The 17,829-nt window shown below is 40.8% G+C and overlaps 1 protein-coding gene across 1 annotated transcript in view; it reads right to left on the bottom strand.

Annotated features, from left to right (window-relative positions):
• Positions 1-356: 356 nt before the first annotated feature.
• Positions 357-17,829, bottom strand: part of aco2 (aconitase 2, mitochondrial) — a 30,411-nt gene continuing 12,938 nt past the window's right edge. Inside the window, exons 6-17 of the mRNA XM_060939811.1 lie at positions 17,679-17,829; positions 15,509-15,613; positions 15,337-15,428; positions 9,099-9,204; positions 8,827-8,984; positions 8,536-8,609; positions 8,332-8,443; positions 7,930-8,208; positions 7,658-7,849; positions 7,356-7,488; positions 4,079-4,200; positions 357-3,879 (exon numbers count right to left, since the gene is read on the bottom strand). Of these exons, the coding sequence (XP_060795794.1) occupies positions 3,748-3,879; positions 4,079-4,200; positions 7,356-7,488; positions 7,658-7,849; positions 7,930-8,208; positions 8,332-8,443; positions 8,536-8,609; positions 8,827-8,984; positions 9,099-9,204; positions 15,337-15,428; positions 15,509-15,613; positions 17,679-17,829 (1,656 nt within the window). The 3' untranslated portion in view covers positions 357-3,747. The remainder of the gene's footprint in view (positions 3,880-4,078; positions 4,201-7,355; positions 7,489-7,657; positions 7,850-7,929; positions 8,209-8,331; positions 8,444-8,535; positions 8,610-8,826; positions 8,985-9,098; positions 9,205-15,336; positions 15,429-15,508; positions 15,614-17,678) is intronic.

The following is a 17,829-nucleotide window of genomic DNA, read 5'->3' as shown; positions in this document are numbered from 1 at the left end:
CACAATTCACAGTCTCCTATAGAACCATGCTGAAATCCTATAGAACACCGGAATTCCTACAGAACTTCTATAGGACATTTTTGCAGGGTTGTGTTTTCTTTTTTAATTTGAAGTGTGGTCTCTTATGTAATATGCTGCTCAGATACAAACTATTTTCTGTAACATTTAATTTTGTGCTGGAAAACGACCGTTTGAAACTCTAAAATGTTTTTTTACTGACTTGATAATGTAGAAGTCATCAAATAGAAATCTATAACAAAAGGTTATATGAAAAAAAAATAGGGTGCCTAAGACTTTTGCACAGTGCACTTGTTCACCATTCTGAAGATTAAATATGAACCATACTAACAGTTGAGTTTGATTTATATGGTGCTTTTAATAATAGACATTATCACAAAGCATGGTCACAAACACTAGGTTGTACAATTAACATAATTACTGTACATCCCTAATAAGCAAGCCAGATGCGACAAGTGGGTCGGAAATGTGATCTTGGGGAGTTTGGCCCAAATCCTGGTGCCAGATGGGCTGGCTTGACTATTTCTGTAACTGCTGATCTCCTGAAAATTTCATGCACAACAGTCTCAAGAGTTTAATTAGAATTGTACAACATAAACATCAAGTGAGTGGCAGCTCTAATGCCTCATTGATGGAGAGGTCAGCGGAGAATGGTTAGACCGGTTTGAGCGGAAAGAGCTACTACATACTCATAAAACCACTCCATTATGGAGATAAACACTCAATTGTGGTGGGCGGAAAAGCATCTTAGAGTGACTAACACATCAAGCCTTGAGATAGCTGGACTACAACAGCAGAAGACCATGTTGGAAAGCGCAGTGGGCACAGTCTCACCAAAACTAGCTGAAGACTGGAAGGTCAGAGCCTGGTCTGTTGGAACTCCGTTTGTGCAGCGGCACCAAGAGCTTGCCGCAGCAGTAATTGAAAGAAAAGTCCACCAACATGGACCCAACCTGCCTTCTGTCAATTGTCCATGGTGGTGGAAGTGGTGTGATGGTGTGGGGAATCTTTTCTTGGCACATTTTGGGCCTGTTAATACCAAATCAAATCATTGCTTGAACTGGATCTGAATCCAAGAGAACACCTTTGGGATGTGGAAGAACGTGAGACTCGCAGCATGAACCTGCACCTGAAAATCTGCAGGAATTGCATGATAATCAGATCAACATCTCAAAGTAATGTATGTTTCCAACACCTTGTGTAATCCACACCATGAAGAATTGAGGCTGTTTTGAAAGCAAAGGGAGACCCTACTTAGTATTAATATAGCATTCCTCATAAAGTGTTTGGTGAACATATTGCTTTCCTCCTCTAATCTTCATAGTCTGTGAGACTACACACTGTCTCTGATCACTGGCTATTCTATCTTTTTTCAGTACTTTGAGCTTGTCCATTTTCTTTATGCTCATATAAATTGTCATTTTGGTTTCTGTGTCTCATGGTTTCTTTTGGCCGATTTGATTCTCTTTCTGTAGTACCATTACTTAGTAAAGCATCCTTGGGTTGGTGAAAGGCACTATATCAATTAAATATTGTTGTTACACTATTTGGTGACTTTAATAATTAACAGCTCTAGCATGCAAAAAAAAAAAAAAACTGCTCAATCTGAACAGCTACCATAGGTCAAGTTATTTTCCAGCCTCGTGACTTGAATAAATGGATTAGAAAATCTCAAACAAGAAAAACTTCTCTATCTAGAATTAGTAGTGATAATTCAGAAATTGTTTCTGGTGTACGAGCTTGACCAGCTCAGCCTGTCTTTTTGGCAGTTGGTAGCTGATCAGAGCAGGCTGAATTTTTCAGCAAGGTAACTTTTGTAGTACTACACGGAACTTTCGCACGTGTGAAAAGTGGAAGAATAACTTTTTTTTTAAAAATTAAAAAAAATAATTGTAGAGGGCCAATATAGTAACTAGATAGAACTCAACACCACCGGCGTCGATGGGGATGCTTCCGCCTGGTAGACTACACGCCTTATTAAGTTGTGATTTGGGGATGGACATTTGACCTCACAGTAATCTTGACCTGTGACCTTTTAACCTCAAAATCTAAAATCAGTTAATGTTTGTCCCCAAATGCACAAATGGTGAAAGTTTGGCGAAATTCCTTTCATTTGCCTTGGAGATATTGTGTTCGCAAGGTTTTCGGACAGACATTTGACCTCACAGTGACCTTGACCTTAGACCTTCTGCTCTCAAAATCTAATCATTTCATCTTTGGGACAAAGTCCACAAATGGTGAAAGTTTGGTGGAATTCCTTTCATTAGTCTTTGAGATATGGCCTTCACAAGGTTTGGGGATGGATATTTGACCTCACAGTAATCTTGACCTGTGACCTTTTAACCTCAAAATCTAATCAGTTCATGTTTGTCCCAAAGTGCACAAATGGTGAAAGTTTGATGAAACTCCTTTCATTAGCCTTTGAGATATCGTGTTCACAAGGTTTCGGGACAGACAACCCGAAAACATAATGCCTCCTGCACCTTAAGGTGGTGGAGGCATAAAACCAGCACATTTGCCCCTACTGCCCATCACTGTATGTGTGGGAGCTGGTGAAGCCTTCAGATCTCTCTCTCTCTCACACACACACACACACACACTTGTGGATTGTAGGTGCAGTATCAGGAAAGTACTACCGTCCAGTCCAAATCAACTGTGCCACCAGGGTATGCTAAAGTAACACAGTCACACTGCAAACATTCAGCCGTTAATCAGTTAGACATCAATTATGCAATGATTTTACACATTTAAAGCTATAGCATAAAAAAAAAAAAAAAAACCAGCCATCCATTATCCATACTGCTTATCTATCAGGGTCACAGGGGAAGCTAGAACCAATCCCAGATGACTTTGGGCAAGAGGTATGGTAAACCCAGGGCAGGTCGCCAATCTCAGAGTCAAAACAGCCCTATAAAAATACAGATTAGATTAAAAATGCCTTCAAATCAGGATGAATATAGCCAAGACTTTAATCAGGTTTTGACAAATTTTATGGATATTTGACTTTTGATCATTGAAATAAATAATCCTGCCTTATTTTCAAAGATTTGACGTGAAACAACATAAGGACAGACTGTACAGTGGAGTTAGAAGGTTCTGTTGAACCTGTGAGACAGCAAGCCAACCAAATCATTTGTTACATAAACAGGTCCGAAAATCACGCGCACTAATTTCTCAATGGTAACTTTACAACTATGATCACACAGTTATGAGAGTTACCACAGAACACCAAACATGATTCACAAGCAGTTCTCATTGCTTATGATGAGCAAGGGGCAGAGTAAAGACATGTAACAGTTACTCAGCTGATGGAGAGATAATTAGATTACATATTAGATCAACCGTGACATCTAAAGAAAACGGCACTGTTGCCGTTTTAGTAGTACACTGTAAAGTTCCCTTTCTCAATCTGATTCAAGATGAAACAAGAACATAAAATAAGAAAAGCTTTATGCACTTTTAAACAACCAAGTGAAATACCAGCTCTCTACCTTAATGCTACGGTGTTTATCATCGTTATGCTCCTCATAATTCCTTGTGCCCATGTATACATTATTTAGACAATACCGATTGCTTAATTGGACACGTACGTCAATCAGACAGGATGCTGTAACTATGTGGTGTGTGTTTAATTCATGCCTTAACAAAGTACAAATCCATCTGCTGAATATTTGATGCCTCACAACTCTGTCTGTGTAGTTTCTTGCCCTTTCTTAGGGACCAGTCTTATTACTGCAGCTGCTTCATCCTGTTTAGAGCAGAGCCTGCCTGGAACCATTCAATCTGTGTCTCGTTGAAAGTGTGGTTTAGCTCAATAGTTTCCTTGCTGCCATCACTGTGCTGGAGAACAGCATGCAGAGGCTAAAGGTAAAAGCACAAGCGCACACAAAGTGAACAAAGCAATGTTTGACACACTTCACATTTTCAGTGGTGGTATCCACCACACTTGTAGATTAATGACGACAAAGTAAACATACTGGACCAGGACCTCTTCATTTCATATTCTATTAAACAATTCATAAATGAAAAACATGTCTTTTTATTTTAAAATAATGCTCACCTTTCCAGGGGCAAAAGTCTTGAGGCCTACGATGGAGATTTTATCATCTGGGCAGATTTTGTCATAATCAGCAGGGTCAGCAAAGGTAAGGGGAAGCAGGCCTTGTTTCTTCAAGTTTGTTTCTGTTCAGAGACGGTACCAATCAGAAGTTGGGACATTCATTCAAAAGGTTTTTCTGTATTTTGACTATTTTCTACACTGTAGAACAATACTGAGGACATCAAAACTATGAAATAACATGAAACATACGGAATTATGTGGTAAATGTTCAACTAGATGTTTTATATTTTAGATTCTTCAACGTAGCCACCGTTTACCTTGATGGCACTTTGCACGTTGTTGATATTATCTTAGCCAGCTTCATGAGGTAGTCACCCAGAATGCTTTTCAATTAACAGGTGTGCCTCATCAAGAGTTAATTAGTGCAATTTCTTGCCGCCTTAATGCGACTGAGATGATCAAACAGTAAATAATAATAAAAAAAAAAAAAAACCCGTAAATAGCCCTATTCGACAACTGTACTAATCCAGATTATGGCAAGAACTGCTGAACTAAGTACAGAGAAACGACATCCATCATTACATTAAGACACAAATTGGCTATTTAGAAAAATAAAAACAAAACAAAAACAATTGAATTGGAAGGTGTGTCCAAAGTTTTGACTGGTACTTTATTAAAAAAAAGTGGAGAGTTAATCTGAAAACTTGCACATATAATTTAAGCTTCTATCAAGAATGGGTTGGATAAATATGTAACCTTTAACCTTGTTTTAGTATACCCAAGTAGAAACAAAAATAAATAAACAGCAATAATCTACAACAGGCTGGTGGATCGGCCCGGTCCGGGTTGCGTATGTCAGTCAGTCGTACAGCTGATGGATGCAAGATTTTGGATTTTCACCATCTCACAGCTGTGCGCTAGTCTGGTTAACACGAGACCATATCACAAGTGAAATATGGTCTGGAATCCGCCTATTGAATTTCTCGTAGGGGAGGTGTGGTTTACGATTGTCAACGGCCGTTTATTGGACGTTGCGAATGTCTATCATTTAGCGTATACGTAGCCCATGGCCAATCATGGCAGTTGTACCTGGTGACGTAGTTAGAGCAACGAAGAAGAGAAGGAAATATGTCTTTTCAGATCGGAACGATTGTGCAAAGCAGCATGGGATTTCCCAGGCTAATTCAGAACAGTGTCTAAAGCTTGATCGAAAGTTTGGTTCGTATCGCTCGCCGTCATGTTAAATGTGATCCGTAAACAGTCCCAAATAAACTACAAGCTTCCGTTTGTCGAATAGTACGCGTCACCGTCTTTCCACCCCTCCCCACTCTCTGATTGGCTCCCTAACTCAGGCGAGCCTTTAGACCATAGTTTCCATGCTGTCTTTTCAGATCGGAACGATTGTGCAAAGCAGCATGGGATTTCCCAGGCTAGCTGTGCGCACATATTCAGAGTGAATTAAAGTCTACATCCCAAACTGCAGGACACCAAATGGCGTCCTGACAAACTATTTAATACAGCAGTATGTAGGTTGGGATTTAGCCCAAGTATCCACACGTCTCTGCATATAATTATCTGTTGCGTATTACAGAATTAATGTAGGAACAATTTCATAGGACTGCGACGGTTAATCTTCTGCTGCGGTTTATGCTCACGTCAGCATCATCTATGAAGCCAACAGACGTGAACTAGCCCCACTAACTCCAGCCCGATAAGAACACGGTGTAGAGCACCAAATCAGGTCTGCTCGCTTCCAATGTGTACATTTTTCACAACATCTATAATCATGTACTGTACTATCTACTCTGTTCTCCAACCTTTCAAAAAGCATTAGGTATCTAACATTAGCACACTAACACAAACAGAGCAATAAATACAAAAAGTTTCTAAGCCCAAGCAGACATCCCAGATAACTTGCTCTCACCTGATGTAAAGGTGTTTGAAATACAAAAACACCTGGCTTTCGTCACTAACCAGCTAGCTAAACAACTTCACAAGGAATGATGCAAATTCCACATCAGTGAAAAAAAAAAAAAAAAAATCAATTATATTGGATAAATATAGGGATGTTCACACGGCACATATTTGCATCGATGTATTTTGTTGTGATATATCTTACACCGGTGTAAATTTTGTGGAGCGTTCACACGTCACAAACCTGCTTACTAGAGAGAAGCGTGTTAGCACCGGTGCAGCCCCACTTGCGGTCACACGGCAGTTTTTGCGACCGTGCTGTACGATAGTAATAATGCGGAAATGAAATATGCGCATGCGTGAAAATGTACTTCCTTTTCCCGGTTGTCATGGCATCACCAAGCGCCGGGAAAACAACGTGGATGAAGGATACCCGTGTTGCCAAATACTGCTGACGTTTTCCATCCCAAAATATGTTCAAATCCGCCAAATCTGACAACACTGGAAGACACGCAGTTCTGTTGTTGTTGTTGTTGTTCGCCATTTTGGAAGCGCAAAAATACCAGGGTGCAAATTATGCAATGCCCGTATGTAACCAACTCTTCTCACGCGTAGCGAGTCTACCCCTGTAGCGTTCAGACGTCCCATTTTATATCGGTGCTGCCCTGCAAACTAGCATTTACTCCGGAGTAAATTTCTTAAACCACCTCCCGAGCAGGGTTAGATTTGCACCGGTTTAAGCAGCTTTCAGGGGCTACACCGGCATAACTTTGTACCGTGTGAACGCTCTACCGGGGCAGCCCCGGTGCTACACCGGAGTAAAAGTTGCCGTGTGAACACCCCTTATGTAACCTTGTAAAGGTCAAGATGCATTATAAAAAGATAAAACTCCAGCCTTAAATGCTTTTTCCTCTTATTTTTTGTTCCTAGTTTGGTTTGTTCATCTTCTTACTTATGACCTTCCCTGATTGATCCCTGTAATAATTTCTGTAGCTTTAATAATCAAAGTCCAGCAGGAAGCAAATAGACCAGTGGGGTGATTGGGGAAAACAGACATGTTTGACACAGAAGGAGGAGAAAAAAAAAAAAAGTGTTAGAAGAAAAAGAGCCCCAGAATCAGGGAGCCACTCAAGGGAAGGTATGGTCATGCCAATTTTGAAGCTTTTGTAGAAGGACAGACTGTAGAGATGCACACGGGACCGTTTTGTTAATCCTATTCCCCGCCTGCTCCCAAAAGCAGTACTGTGGAATAGGCAGACCACAGGTTTGAAAGACTCAGGTTATGGAGTTGAAGATAAACGAAAATATCAAAAATACATTCCAAGGCTTTAAAAGGAAAAAAAAAAAAAAAAGAATAAGTCACCATGAATTCTGGCAAAGCTCTTGACAATGATGGCCCTGCCCCCAAGATGTCTGGGCTCTAAAGCAGCATGTTCTCTGCTGGATCCCTCACCGTAGTTCTCATCTCCCACCACAACCCATGAAACACCATTTTTCTACGGGTAAACAAATACACAATTTAAAATCATTTACTTCTGCAGTTTTAAAAGACTCAGAAATGTGAATACAGATGCAATTTATATGTCAATTAAACTATATTTAAATAAGTAATCCATTAATCTTCTTAATTCAGTAAAGAAATCATGTGAGAATGAAGACTTTTACCTTGTAATTGCGTGCAACATCAGGTACAGCACCAAATTCTCCAGTCAGCTGATTACGGACTTTATTGACTGCATCGTTTTCAATGTTCACAGCTCCAATAAGCAGATTGTTTGAGATGTTATCCAAATGACCACGGAATTTCAGCCAGGGTCCAGCAGCACTGATGTGGTCAGTGGTGCATTTGCCCTTCACCTAGGAACAGCTCCGATTAAGTTTATAGATAAACAAAACCCTGAAAACCAAATCACTAAAGCACCCGTTTGCCAGATTACCTTTATAAGCACTTGCATTTTTTCCAGGTCTTTGCCATGCCACTTATCAAAGGGCTCGAGCAGCTGCAGGCGGTTGCTCTGCGGGCTGACATTCACTTTGAGGCCAGAGCCATCAGCTGGTGGGTGCTGATACGTGTCCTGCCCCGGGTCAAAGTCACGTGCAGGCAACTCATCTCCTGTAGGGGGCTCCAGCTTAAACTTCTCTCCATTGGGAGCTGTGAGATGGTCAACCTCAGGGTTGAATCGCAGTGTACCCGCAATGGCAAGTGCAGTAACGATCTGATGGCAGAATATCAAACGAAAAAGGGTAAATTTAACAGGAGATACAACTAGAAGAAAACAAGAGATTGTGCTCCAAAAGGTAGCACAGTATGTCCCTCAGTGAGACCATAATCCTGATACCTCTGGAGATGTGACAAATGCATGGGTGGCAGGATTGGCATCATTACGAGCTGTGAAGTTCCTGTTAAAGGATGTGACTATGGTGTTCTTCTCTCCTTTTTTAACATCTCTCCTACACAAAACAAAACCAGGTATGTCACAAATAGAATAAATTCAAATAGAACATGAACAATTGTGTTTCATAAGCAAGGTGCTCTGCGTTACCTGTCCCACTGTCCAATGCACGGTCCACAAGCATTGGCCAGGACAACTCCTCCAACATCACTCAGTATCTTAGCCTACAACCAGAGAGAAAAATACCCTATGACTATATTTATACAAAAGATACAAGTGTGCAGTTATAGAAAATACAAATTCCTCAACTACCTAAATTCACAAACAGGTACTGAGCATCGATCGTAAGTAAGTGGTACTGAGTGTAATGATGCATTACAACAGCCACATACAGTCTATATTTTTTAAAACATACTCCTAAATTAAAGTACTGAGACTCACATAACCGTCTCTCTCAATAGTAGCACGGATCTGCTCAGAGCCAGGGGTGACTGTGAACATGGCTTTGCACTTGAGTCCTTTGTCTAGAGCCTGCTTGGCCAGAGAGGCAGCTCTGCCCATATCTTCATAACTGGAGTTGGTGCAGCTTCCAATCAGACCTGAAAGTCAGTGAATGAAAGACAGACAAAAATGTTTTTCGTCTGAAGAAACTGAGCTGTGCTGTCAATTTAAGTTGTGCGTATATGAGTTGAGGGATCTGTGGTGGTACATACCAACTTTAACTTCTAAAGGCCAACCATTCTTCTCTGCCACAGAGCCAATTTCAGACACTGGGTGAGCCAAATCAGGGGTGAAGGGACCATTGATGTGTGGCTTCAGCTGCAAGAGGTTAAACGGCAAATCAGCAAAGGCCCACAGTTACAGGAAGATTGGTGATTTTGCTCAAGCAAAAACCTTATTTGGACTGTTTAATAATAAGCACCATTCTTAGACCAAAATATTTTAGAGAAAAACTGCACTTCTACACACAACAAGAAGGGAAAAAACAAAAAGAACATACAGGAAAAGGAGGATGAAACCATTTTGAGAATTAGGCAAGACGCATTTAGACAAGAAACTAGAATAACTTGACCATTCTTGCTGGTTAAACTTGTGGATGACTAGGAGCCAGTGTCAGAATACCCAAGTGTATATACTACACGCTACAGAAGCAGCCTTCAATCTTATCCGCAAAGGGCTGGTGTGGCTACAAGATTTCATTTCAACCAAACAGGATGCACACTTGATTAGAGACCAAGACGAACTGATTCAACAAGTGGAAGCAGGTGTGACTCCTGGTTGGTTGGAAAGAAAGCCTAGAGCCACATCAGCCCTTTGTGGAGAAGACTGAAGACCCCTAATCTACAAGGTTACGAGGGAGACAGCAGGTCCGTGTAAATCTTTCAAGGAACAGTCCACCGTACTTCCATAATGAAATATGTTCTTCTCTGAATTGAGACGAGCTGATCCGTACCTCTCCGAGCTTTGCGCGACCTCCCAGTCAGTCAGACGCACTGTTACTCCTGTTAGCAATGTAGCTAGGCTCAGTATGGCCAATGGTATTTTTTGGGGCTGTAGTTAGATGCGACCAAACTCTTCCACGTTTTTCCTGTTTACATAGGTTTATATGACCAGTGATATGAAACAAAGTTCAGTTACAGAAATTGAAACGTGGCGATTTTCTATGCTATGGAAAGTCCGCACTATAATGACAGGCGTACTAACACCTTCTGCGCGCTTCGACAGCGCATTGATACCTTCACTCCTCTTCGGGCACGGCCGGGCGGGCGAATGCCCTGGTCCGCCGAGCCCCATGGTAAAATTGGGACTGTGTCATTTTTCCACATGAGGCCCATGGTAAAACCACACTTCCAGGAGGGGCTGCCGTCTGCCTCCCAAGCCGGCCGAGAGCGCTCCTCGTCGGGCACGGCCAGGCGGGCGAATGCCCTGGTCCGTCCGCCCTGTCTAAAAAATAAATGGTACAACTCCTGAGTGAAGGTATCAATGCGCTGTTGAAGCGCGCAGAAGGTGTTAGTACGCCTGTCATTATAGTGCGGACTTTCCATAGCATAGAAAATCGCCACGTTTCAATTTCTGTAACTGAACTTTGTTTCATATCACTGGTCATATAAACCTATGCAAACAGGAAAAACGTGGAAGAGTTTGGTCGCATCTAACTACAGCCCCAAAAAATACCATTGGCCATGCTGAGCCTAGCTACATTGCTAACAGGAGTAACAGAGCGTCTGACTGACTGGGAGGTCGCACAAAGCTCGGAGAGGTACGGATCAGCTCGTCTCAATTCAGAGAACAACATATTTCATTATGGAAGTACGGTGGACTGTTCCTTTAAAAGCCATTAGCTGATGGGATCCCAAGTGGCACAACAGAACAGGGAAAAAAAAAAAAAAAAAAAAAAAGAAGTGTTCGCTCTATTGGGGGTTTGAATCCCTACAATGCCACAGCCATCCATCCTTTCCTCAGAGCTGTGATGCTGCATAAGCAGGAGTTTGCAAATATGTTATAGGCTGGCTTCAAGTGTTTCAGTGAAAGCATGTTCATTTTACCCTCCTTAGTTAACAGCGGTCATATGATAGGAGAGAGCTGGCAGCCGGGTGGGAATTGGCAGGTGACTGAATCGAAAAGGCACAAGCTGGAGCTTGTATTGAATACAGGCTAATAATGATAAATAGGAACGCAAAGTTGTAGTGAAGTTTTAGCTAGAAATCCATCAAAGACAAACATATAGTACTCAAAAACAAACCGTGCTCTTACTCCACTCTTATATGTCAGGGTGTTATACTGCTAATGTTTTAGCATACAAATCAAATAATTTTAAAGCTCTACACTGAAGACCCTTAACTGCTAGTGTTTGAAACCTACTGTGTAATAAAGAAGATACAAAAATACTCCATCATTAAGCAACTAATCTGACTTTTGCGTGGCTCAACAACATATATTTGAGAACTAGACTAAACTATTCTGAGGCGATACGATATCCTCAGGCTCCATCCAATTCAAACCAGATGGTTAAACCATATCATATCCCTCATCAAAAAACTCCCATGCAGGGACTGACCAAGGATGGCTCACATGACATAAAATAGTCCCACCATTGATTAAGCAATGTATCTCATAACGTCAAAAATTGAGTTAAATCCTGGATATACCATGAAATGACATCACAATTTCAAGCTATACGGCTGACTCGAGTCACAGCTGTGGCTCTGTGAGCATGTCTGCATGTGCACAGATCTACGCATCATGATCATGCCTAGCGAGACAGGCGACAGCATGTTACATTGCACATACGCAGGTCGCTCTGACGCAAAACAACAAACATGGCTGCCTCCAGTGAGTTTATGCTGAGAGTCAATCTTAGCACTTTTAGCTTGGGATTTTTTGATGAGGGATATAAAATCAAATACCATGCACTGAGAGACTCCGGTAATTATGGATTCTCTGAGGTAACCGATATAGTACTATTTTCTGAGGGGGCGCATAAATCCATAATCCCCAAAAAATAAATAATAAAATTATATATGCACCACTAGTGGTTGTGTACAAAATAGAGATGGAGAGAAAAACAAAACCCAGAATGATAGGACACGAGGCTGAGGGTTAACAGAAACGAGCCCAGGACTGTAGGCAGAAATGGGGCCTGGTCCCACACCACCAATAACTATACCTTTAACTCCAACTATACTGATGCCTGAATTTACAGTTAGGGCCATAAATATTTGGACAGAGACAACATTTTTCTAATTTTGGTTCTGTACATTACAATGAATTTTGAACAAAAAACAATTCAGATGGGCGGCATGGTGGTGTAGTGGTTAGCGCTGTCGCCTCACAGCAAGAAGGTCCTGGGTTCAAGCCCCGGGGCCGGCGAGGGCCTTTCTGTGTGGAGTTTGCATGTTCTCCCCGTGTCCGCGTGGGTTTCCTCCGGGTGCTCCGGTTTCCCCCACAGTCCAAAGACATGCAGGTTAGGTTAACTGGTGACTCTAAATTGACCGTGAATGTGAATGGTTGTCTGTGTCTATGTGTCAGCCCTGTGATGACCTGGCGACTTGTCCAGGGTGTACCCCGCCTTTCGCCCGTAGTCAGCTGGGATAGGCTCCAGCTTGCCTGCGACCCTGTAGAAGGATAAAGCGGCTACAGATAATGAGATGAGATGAGAAACAATTCAGATGCAGTTGAAGTTCAGACTTTCAGCTTTAATTCAGTGGGTTGAACAAAATGATTGCATAAAAATGTGAGGAACTAAAGCATTTTTTAAACACAATCCCTTCATTTCAGGGGCTCAAAAGTAACTGGACAAATTAAATAATTGTAAATAAAATGTTCATTTCTAATACTCGGTTGAAAACCCTTTGTTGGCAATGACTGCCTGAAGTCTTGAACTCATGGACATCACCAGACGCTGTGTTTCCTCCTTTTTAATGCTCTGCCAGGCCTTTACTGCAGCGGTTTTCAGTTGCTGTTTGTTTGTGGGCCTTTCTGTCTGAAGTTTAGTCCTTAACAAGTGAAATGCATGCTCAATTGGGTTGAGATCAGGTGACCGACTTGGCCATTCAAGAATATTCCACTTCTTTGCTTTAGTAAACTCCTGGGTTGCTTTGGCTTTATATTTTGGGTCATTGTCCATCTGTATTATGAAACACCGACCAATCAGTTTGGCTGGATTTGAGCACACAGTATGTCTCTGAATACCTCAGAATTCATCCGGCTGCTTCTGTCCTGTGTCACATCATCAACAAACACTAGTGACCCAGTGCCACTGGCAGCCATGCATGCCCAAGCCATCACACTGCCTCCGCCGTGTTTTACAGATGATGTGGTATGCTTTGGATCATGAGCTGTACCATGCCTTCGCCATACTTTTTTCTTTCCATCATTCTGGTAGAGGTTGATCTTGGTTTCATCTGTCCAAAGAATGTTCTTCCAGAACTGTGCTGGCTTTTTTAGATGTTTTTTAGCAAAGTCCAATCTAGCCTTTTTATTCTTGAGGCTTATAAGTGGCTTGCACCGTGCAGTGAACCCTCTGTATTTACTTTCATGCAGTCTTCTCTTTATGGTAGATTTGGATATTGATACGCCTACCTCCTGGAGAGTGTTGTTCACTTGGTTGGCTGTTGTGAAGGGGTTTCTCTTCACCATGGAAATTATTATTCTGCGATCATCCACCACTGTTGTCTTCTGTGGGCATCCAGGTCTTTTTGCATTGATTTCACCAGTGCTTTCTTTCTTTCTCAGGATGTACCAAACTGTAGATTTTGCCACTCCTAATATTGTAGCAATTTCTTGGATGGGTTTTTTCTGTTTTCGCAGCTTAAGGATGGCTTGTTTCACCTGCATGGAGAGCTCCTTTGACCGCATGTTCTCTTCACAGCAAAATCTTCCAAATGCAAGCACCACACCTCAAAATCAACTCCAGGCCTTTTATCTGCTTAATTGAGAATGACATAACGAAGGAATTGCCCACACCTGCCCATGAAATAGCCTTTGAGTCAATTGTCCAATTACTTTTGGTCCCTTTAAAAACAGGGTGGCACATGTTAACGAGCTGAAACTCCTAAACCCTTCATCCAATTTTAATGTGAATACCCTCAAATGAAAGCTGAAAGTCTGAACTTTATGTCCATTATATAACTTGAATATGTTTCAGTAAACAGGTAAAAAAATAAAATGTGTCAGTGTCCAAATATATATGGACCCAACTGTAGTTCCAGTCTGGAGCAGTCACACCATAACTATATCATCGGTGGATCCTGCCACTCAGGTAAATAAACACATGCAACTTAGGAACGGTCATGGAAGAAGTAGTCCCCCCCAAGTCGTAACACATTATTCCCAGTCATACTGTACAGCTTGGACTTAAACAACCCATGCACATATGCCGGTGGATGATATAATACGGATAGGTCACAGACTACGGAAATATAGTTAAAAAAAAAGGGGGGGGGGGGGGGACACGGAGTGGTTACAGATTTTCATACGGATGCAAATAATTTACAGATTGGTCAACGGACGTTTCAGTATATTACAGATTGGTTACTGATTTCATACAGATGATGCATCATGGATTAAAAAAAAAAAAAAAAAAAAAAGTCTAAAACAGTTAAATGTTTGGACTGCCAAAGTTCATAATTAAAATATCTTACCTGCATTTATATATGTTTATTAATTTACGATTGATACTTCATGGGGGGGAAAAAAAAAAAAATCAGTGCTTTATATTTGTATTTTCTGTGAATCCATATTCCATGACTTCATGATGCAACAAGGATGTACAAAGATGAAAAACAGCATGTGCTCAGACGACGTCACATGAAAACGATTACCTGATTGGTCAGATGGTTTTATCAGATCAAGTTCAGGCCTGGGCGGGGGGGCAGCACTCCAGAAGCAATCTCACTGATACCAATAAACCCAGGCCTTATGAGCATCGTTATCAGTCTGGTGTGACCACCAACCACACAAACTGCAGGGGACCAATTTATTTATATATAGTTATCATTATTGTGGGACCAGGCCTATACGCTCTGCTGTAGGTTCATGCAGCCAATCAGCAGCAGCTGTGTTACAAGACTACAGAGTGTTTTTTAAATTATACAGATTAGTGATGTGTATTATTCACTGTGCAACCCCCAAAATAATAACCCACCACTGGTAGTTGGTATTTTGACTTGGTGGTTGAAGGGAGAAAACCACAGACACTGTTGATCCGGGTGGGGATTAAAACAAAACAAAAAACAGACACACAACACCACAGGTTAGCGTCTGTTAAAGACCAGCTTCTAAGCTTATCTAAAAAGTGGGCTCAAGAGTGCTGATAACATTTAGAGGACATTAATACCACATTAGCATACAGAGAACAGATCACCATATTCCTACCTTATCATCTGTAAAACATGAATTTCATAGGTTTCTCGTATTCTAGACACAGATTAAATCAGGATGGCTGCTTACCTCACTCAGGTTAATCTCAATCACTTGGTCATATTCACAGCCAGCATCAGGGACGAGCAGATCTTTGTACTCATCAGCCAGACTGGCAATTTCTACACAAACAAGAAAATAACTACAACAGACATAAAAGGATGAATGGATTAATACACGTGCCAGATGTACTACCACCAACCTGCACGACCGGTCTTCTCCAGGTACGTCCTCATACGGTGATTGTACGGGAAGACTGAGGTGGTGGCACCAATTTCAGCACCCATATTACAGATAGTAGCCATTCCTAAAACATTAAGGAAATGTAAAGGCATGTAAGCATGCACCAAACTGGTTTTTATTTTTTTTTTATCTTGCCTCCATCAATGATGGGTCATTCCATGTCAACTCGCTGAGAATTCATAACTTTTCCCAGTCCAAGCCATGGATTTTCTTGTAAAAACTAAGTTCATGACATCATACTATATCAAAGCTCTACTCCAAATACTTTTTAGTTATGTTTGTCCCTCAGAGCTAAATTTCATAATTTTTGCAATTCTTTGTGTATTTAAGCCTCACAAATTGCTTATTTTTCACTGGATTGGCTTGAAACTTGTACTGAACATCCAAAAAACCCTAAAGATAATTTGGAACATGTATTCATGTAAATACTAGTCAATGAATGATTTACAATAATCAAATTACTAAAACAATTTTTTTTTACCCAAACAAAGAATCTTTTATTTTCAAAAATTAAATATCTCCACTAATTTTCACTTTCTTTCAACCAAATGTTGATTCTGCGTAGTAATGCTACCATATCAAGACATTATTTGGTCTTGCATAAAAAAAAAAATAATAATAAAAATGCCACAGATCTTGGTTTGGATCAGGAAAACCCACTTACGATATTTTCCCCAAAAAGCATCATTTTAAATTTCTTGAAACTTTATGGGAAATGTGTTAATATTTATTGCAGATATACATTAAAAAAAAAAAAAACCCAGGGGCGGCACGGTGGTGTAGTGGTTAGCGCTGTCGCCTCACAGCAAGAAGGTCCGGGTTCGAGCCCCGTGGCCGGCGAGGGCCTTTCTGTGTGGAGTTTGCATGTTCTCCCCGTGTCTGCGTGGGTTTCCTCCGGGTGCTCCGGTTTCCCCCACAGTCCAAAGACATGCAGGTTAGGCTAACTGGTGACTCTAAATTGACCGTAGGTGTGAATGTGAGTGTGAATGGTTGTCTGTGTCTATGTGTCAGCCCTGTGATGACCTGGCGACTTGTCCAGGGTGTACCCTGCCTTTCGCCCGTAGTCAGCTGGGATAGGCTCCAGCTTGCCTGCGACCCTGTAGGACAGGATAAAGTGGCTACAGATAATGAGATGAGATGGAAAAAAAACCTCAGTATTACTTTTTGAATAATTTTCTGTATACAAGCATGGAGACACATCTGTTAACTGAAAAGCATTCCAGGTGACTACCTCATGAAGCTGGTTAAAATAATGCCAATAGTGTACAAAGTATGATCAAGGTAAACACTGGCTACTTTGAAGAATCTAAAATATGAAACATAAGTGTTTTAAAAAAAATTAATTAAAAAAACATCACATAATTCCATAGTTTTAATGTCACTATTGTTCTACAATGTAGAAAATGGTTAAAATACAGAAAAACCTATGAATGAGTAGGTGCATCCAAACTTTTGACTGCTACTGTAATCTGAAATGAATAACACTTTCTTGTTCTTTTTAAAATAAATAAATAAAAGCCCACCACATTTCAAGGACATTTAACACTGAAAATCCTTCTTTGGAATATTTACAGTCAAAATATCTTAAAATGAGTTTTTCAGCTCCAAAGCTATATTTAGCAAGATCTGTGGTAGTCAATTTTTGTGCAGGACCAAATAACTAGATATGATGGAACTATATTAATACTATACACAATCAACATTTGATTGCAAGAAAGTGAAAAGTAGCAGATACACATTTTGGAAAGTTAAAGATTCTCCGTTCAAACAAAGTAAAACATTCACCAGCAAGCATTTACATGAACACATGTTGCAAATTATCCTTAGGGTTTATTTGATGCCCAGTAAAAATTTCAAGCCAATCCAGTGAAAAATGAGGAATTGGTGAAGCTTAGAACACACATACAATGAATCACAAATAATGAAATTTAGCTCTAAATTTAAAGCCAAACCTTAAAATTCAAATTGCTAATTAAAAAAAAAGGATTTGGAGTAAAGCCTTAGGATTTTACAAGGCCCCATGAACTTAATAGAAGTTTTCACATGAATTTTTTCAAGAAAATCCATATACATGACCTGGGAGGTCCGAGGGGAATTGAGATCTGAATGGCCCCGATGTAAAGTCTTGCCTGTACAAGAGATGGAATCCACCCCAGGACCATGATACTCCACAATAGCACCAGTGCCACCTTTTACTGTGAGGATGCCAGCTACTTTCAGAATAACATCCTTTGGTGAGGTCCAACCTGACAGACTGCCTGTCAATTTGACACCAATGAC

Source organism: Neoarius graeffei, chromosome 14, assembly GCF_027579695.1.
Source record: "Neoarius graeffei isolate fNeoGra1 chromosome 14, fNeoGra1.pri, whole genome shotgun sequence".
Lineage (NCBI taxonomy): Eukaryota > Metazoa > Chordata > Actinopteri > Siluriformes > Ariidae > Neoarius > Neoarius graeffei.
The sequence above is the reverse complement of the archived record's forward strand: the minus strand, read 5'-3'. Positions and strand labels throughout refer to the sequence as shown.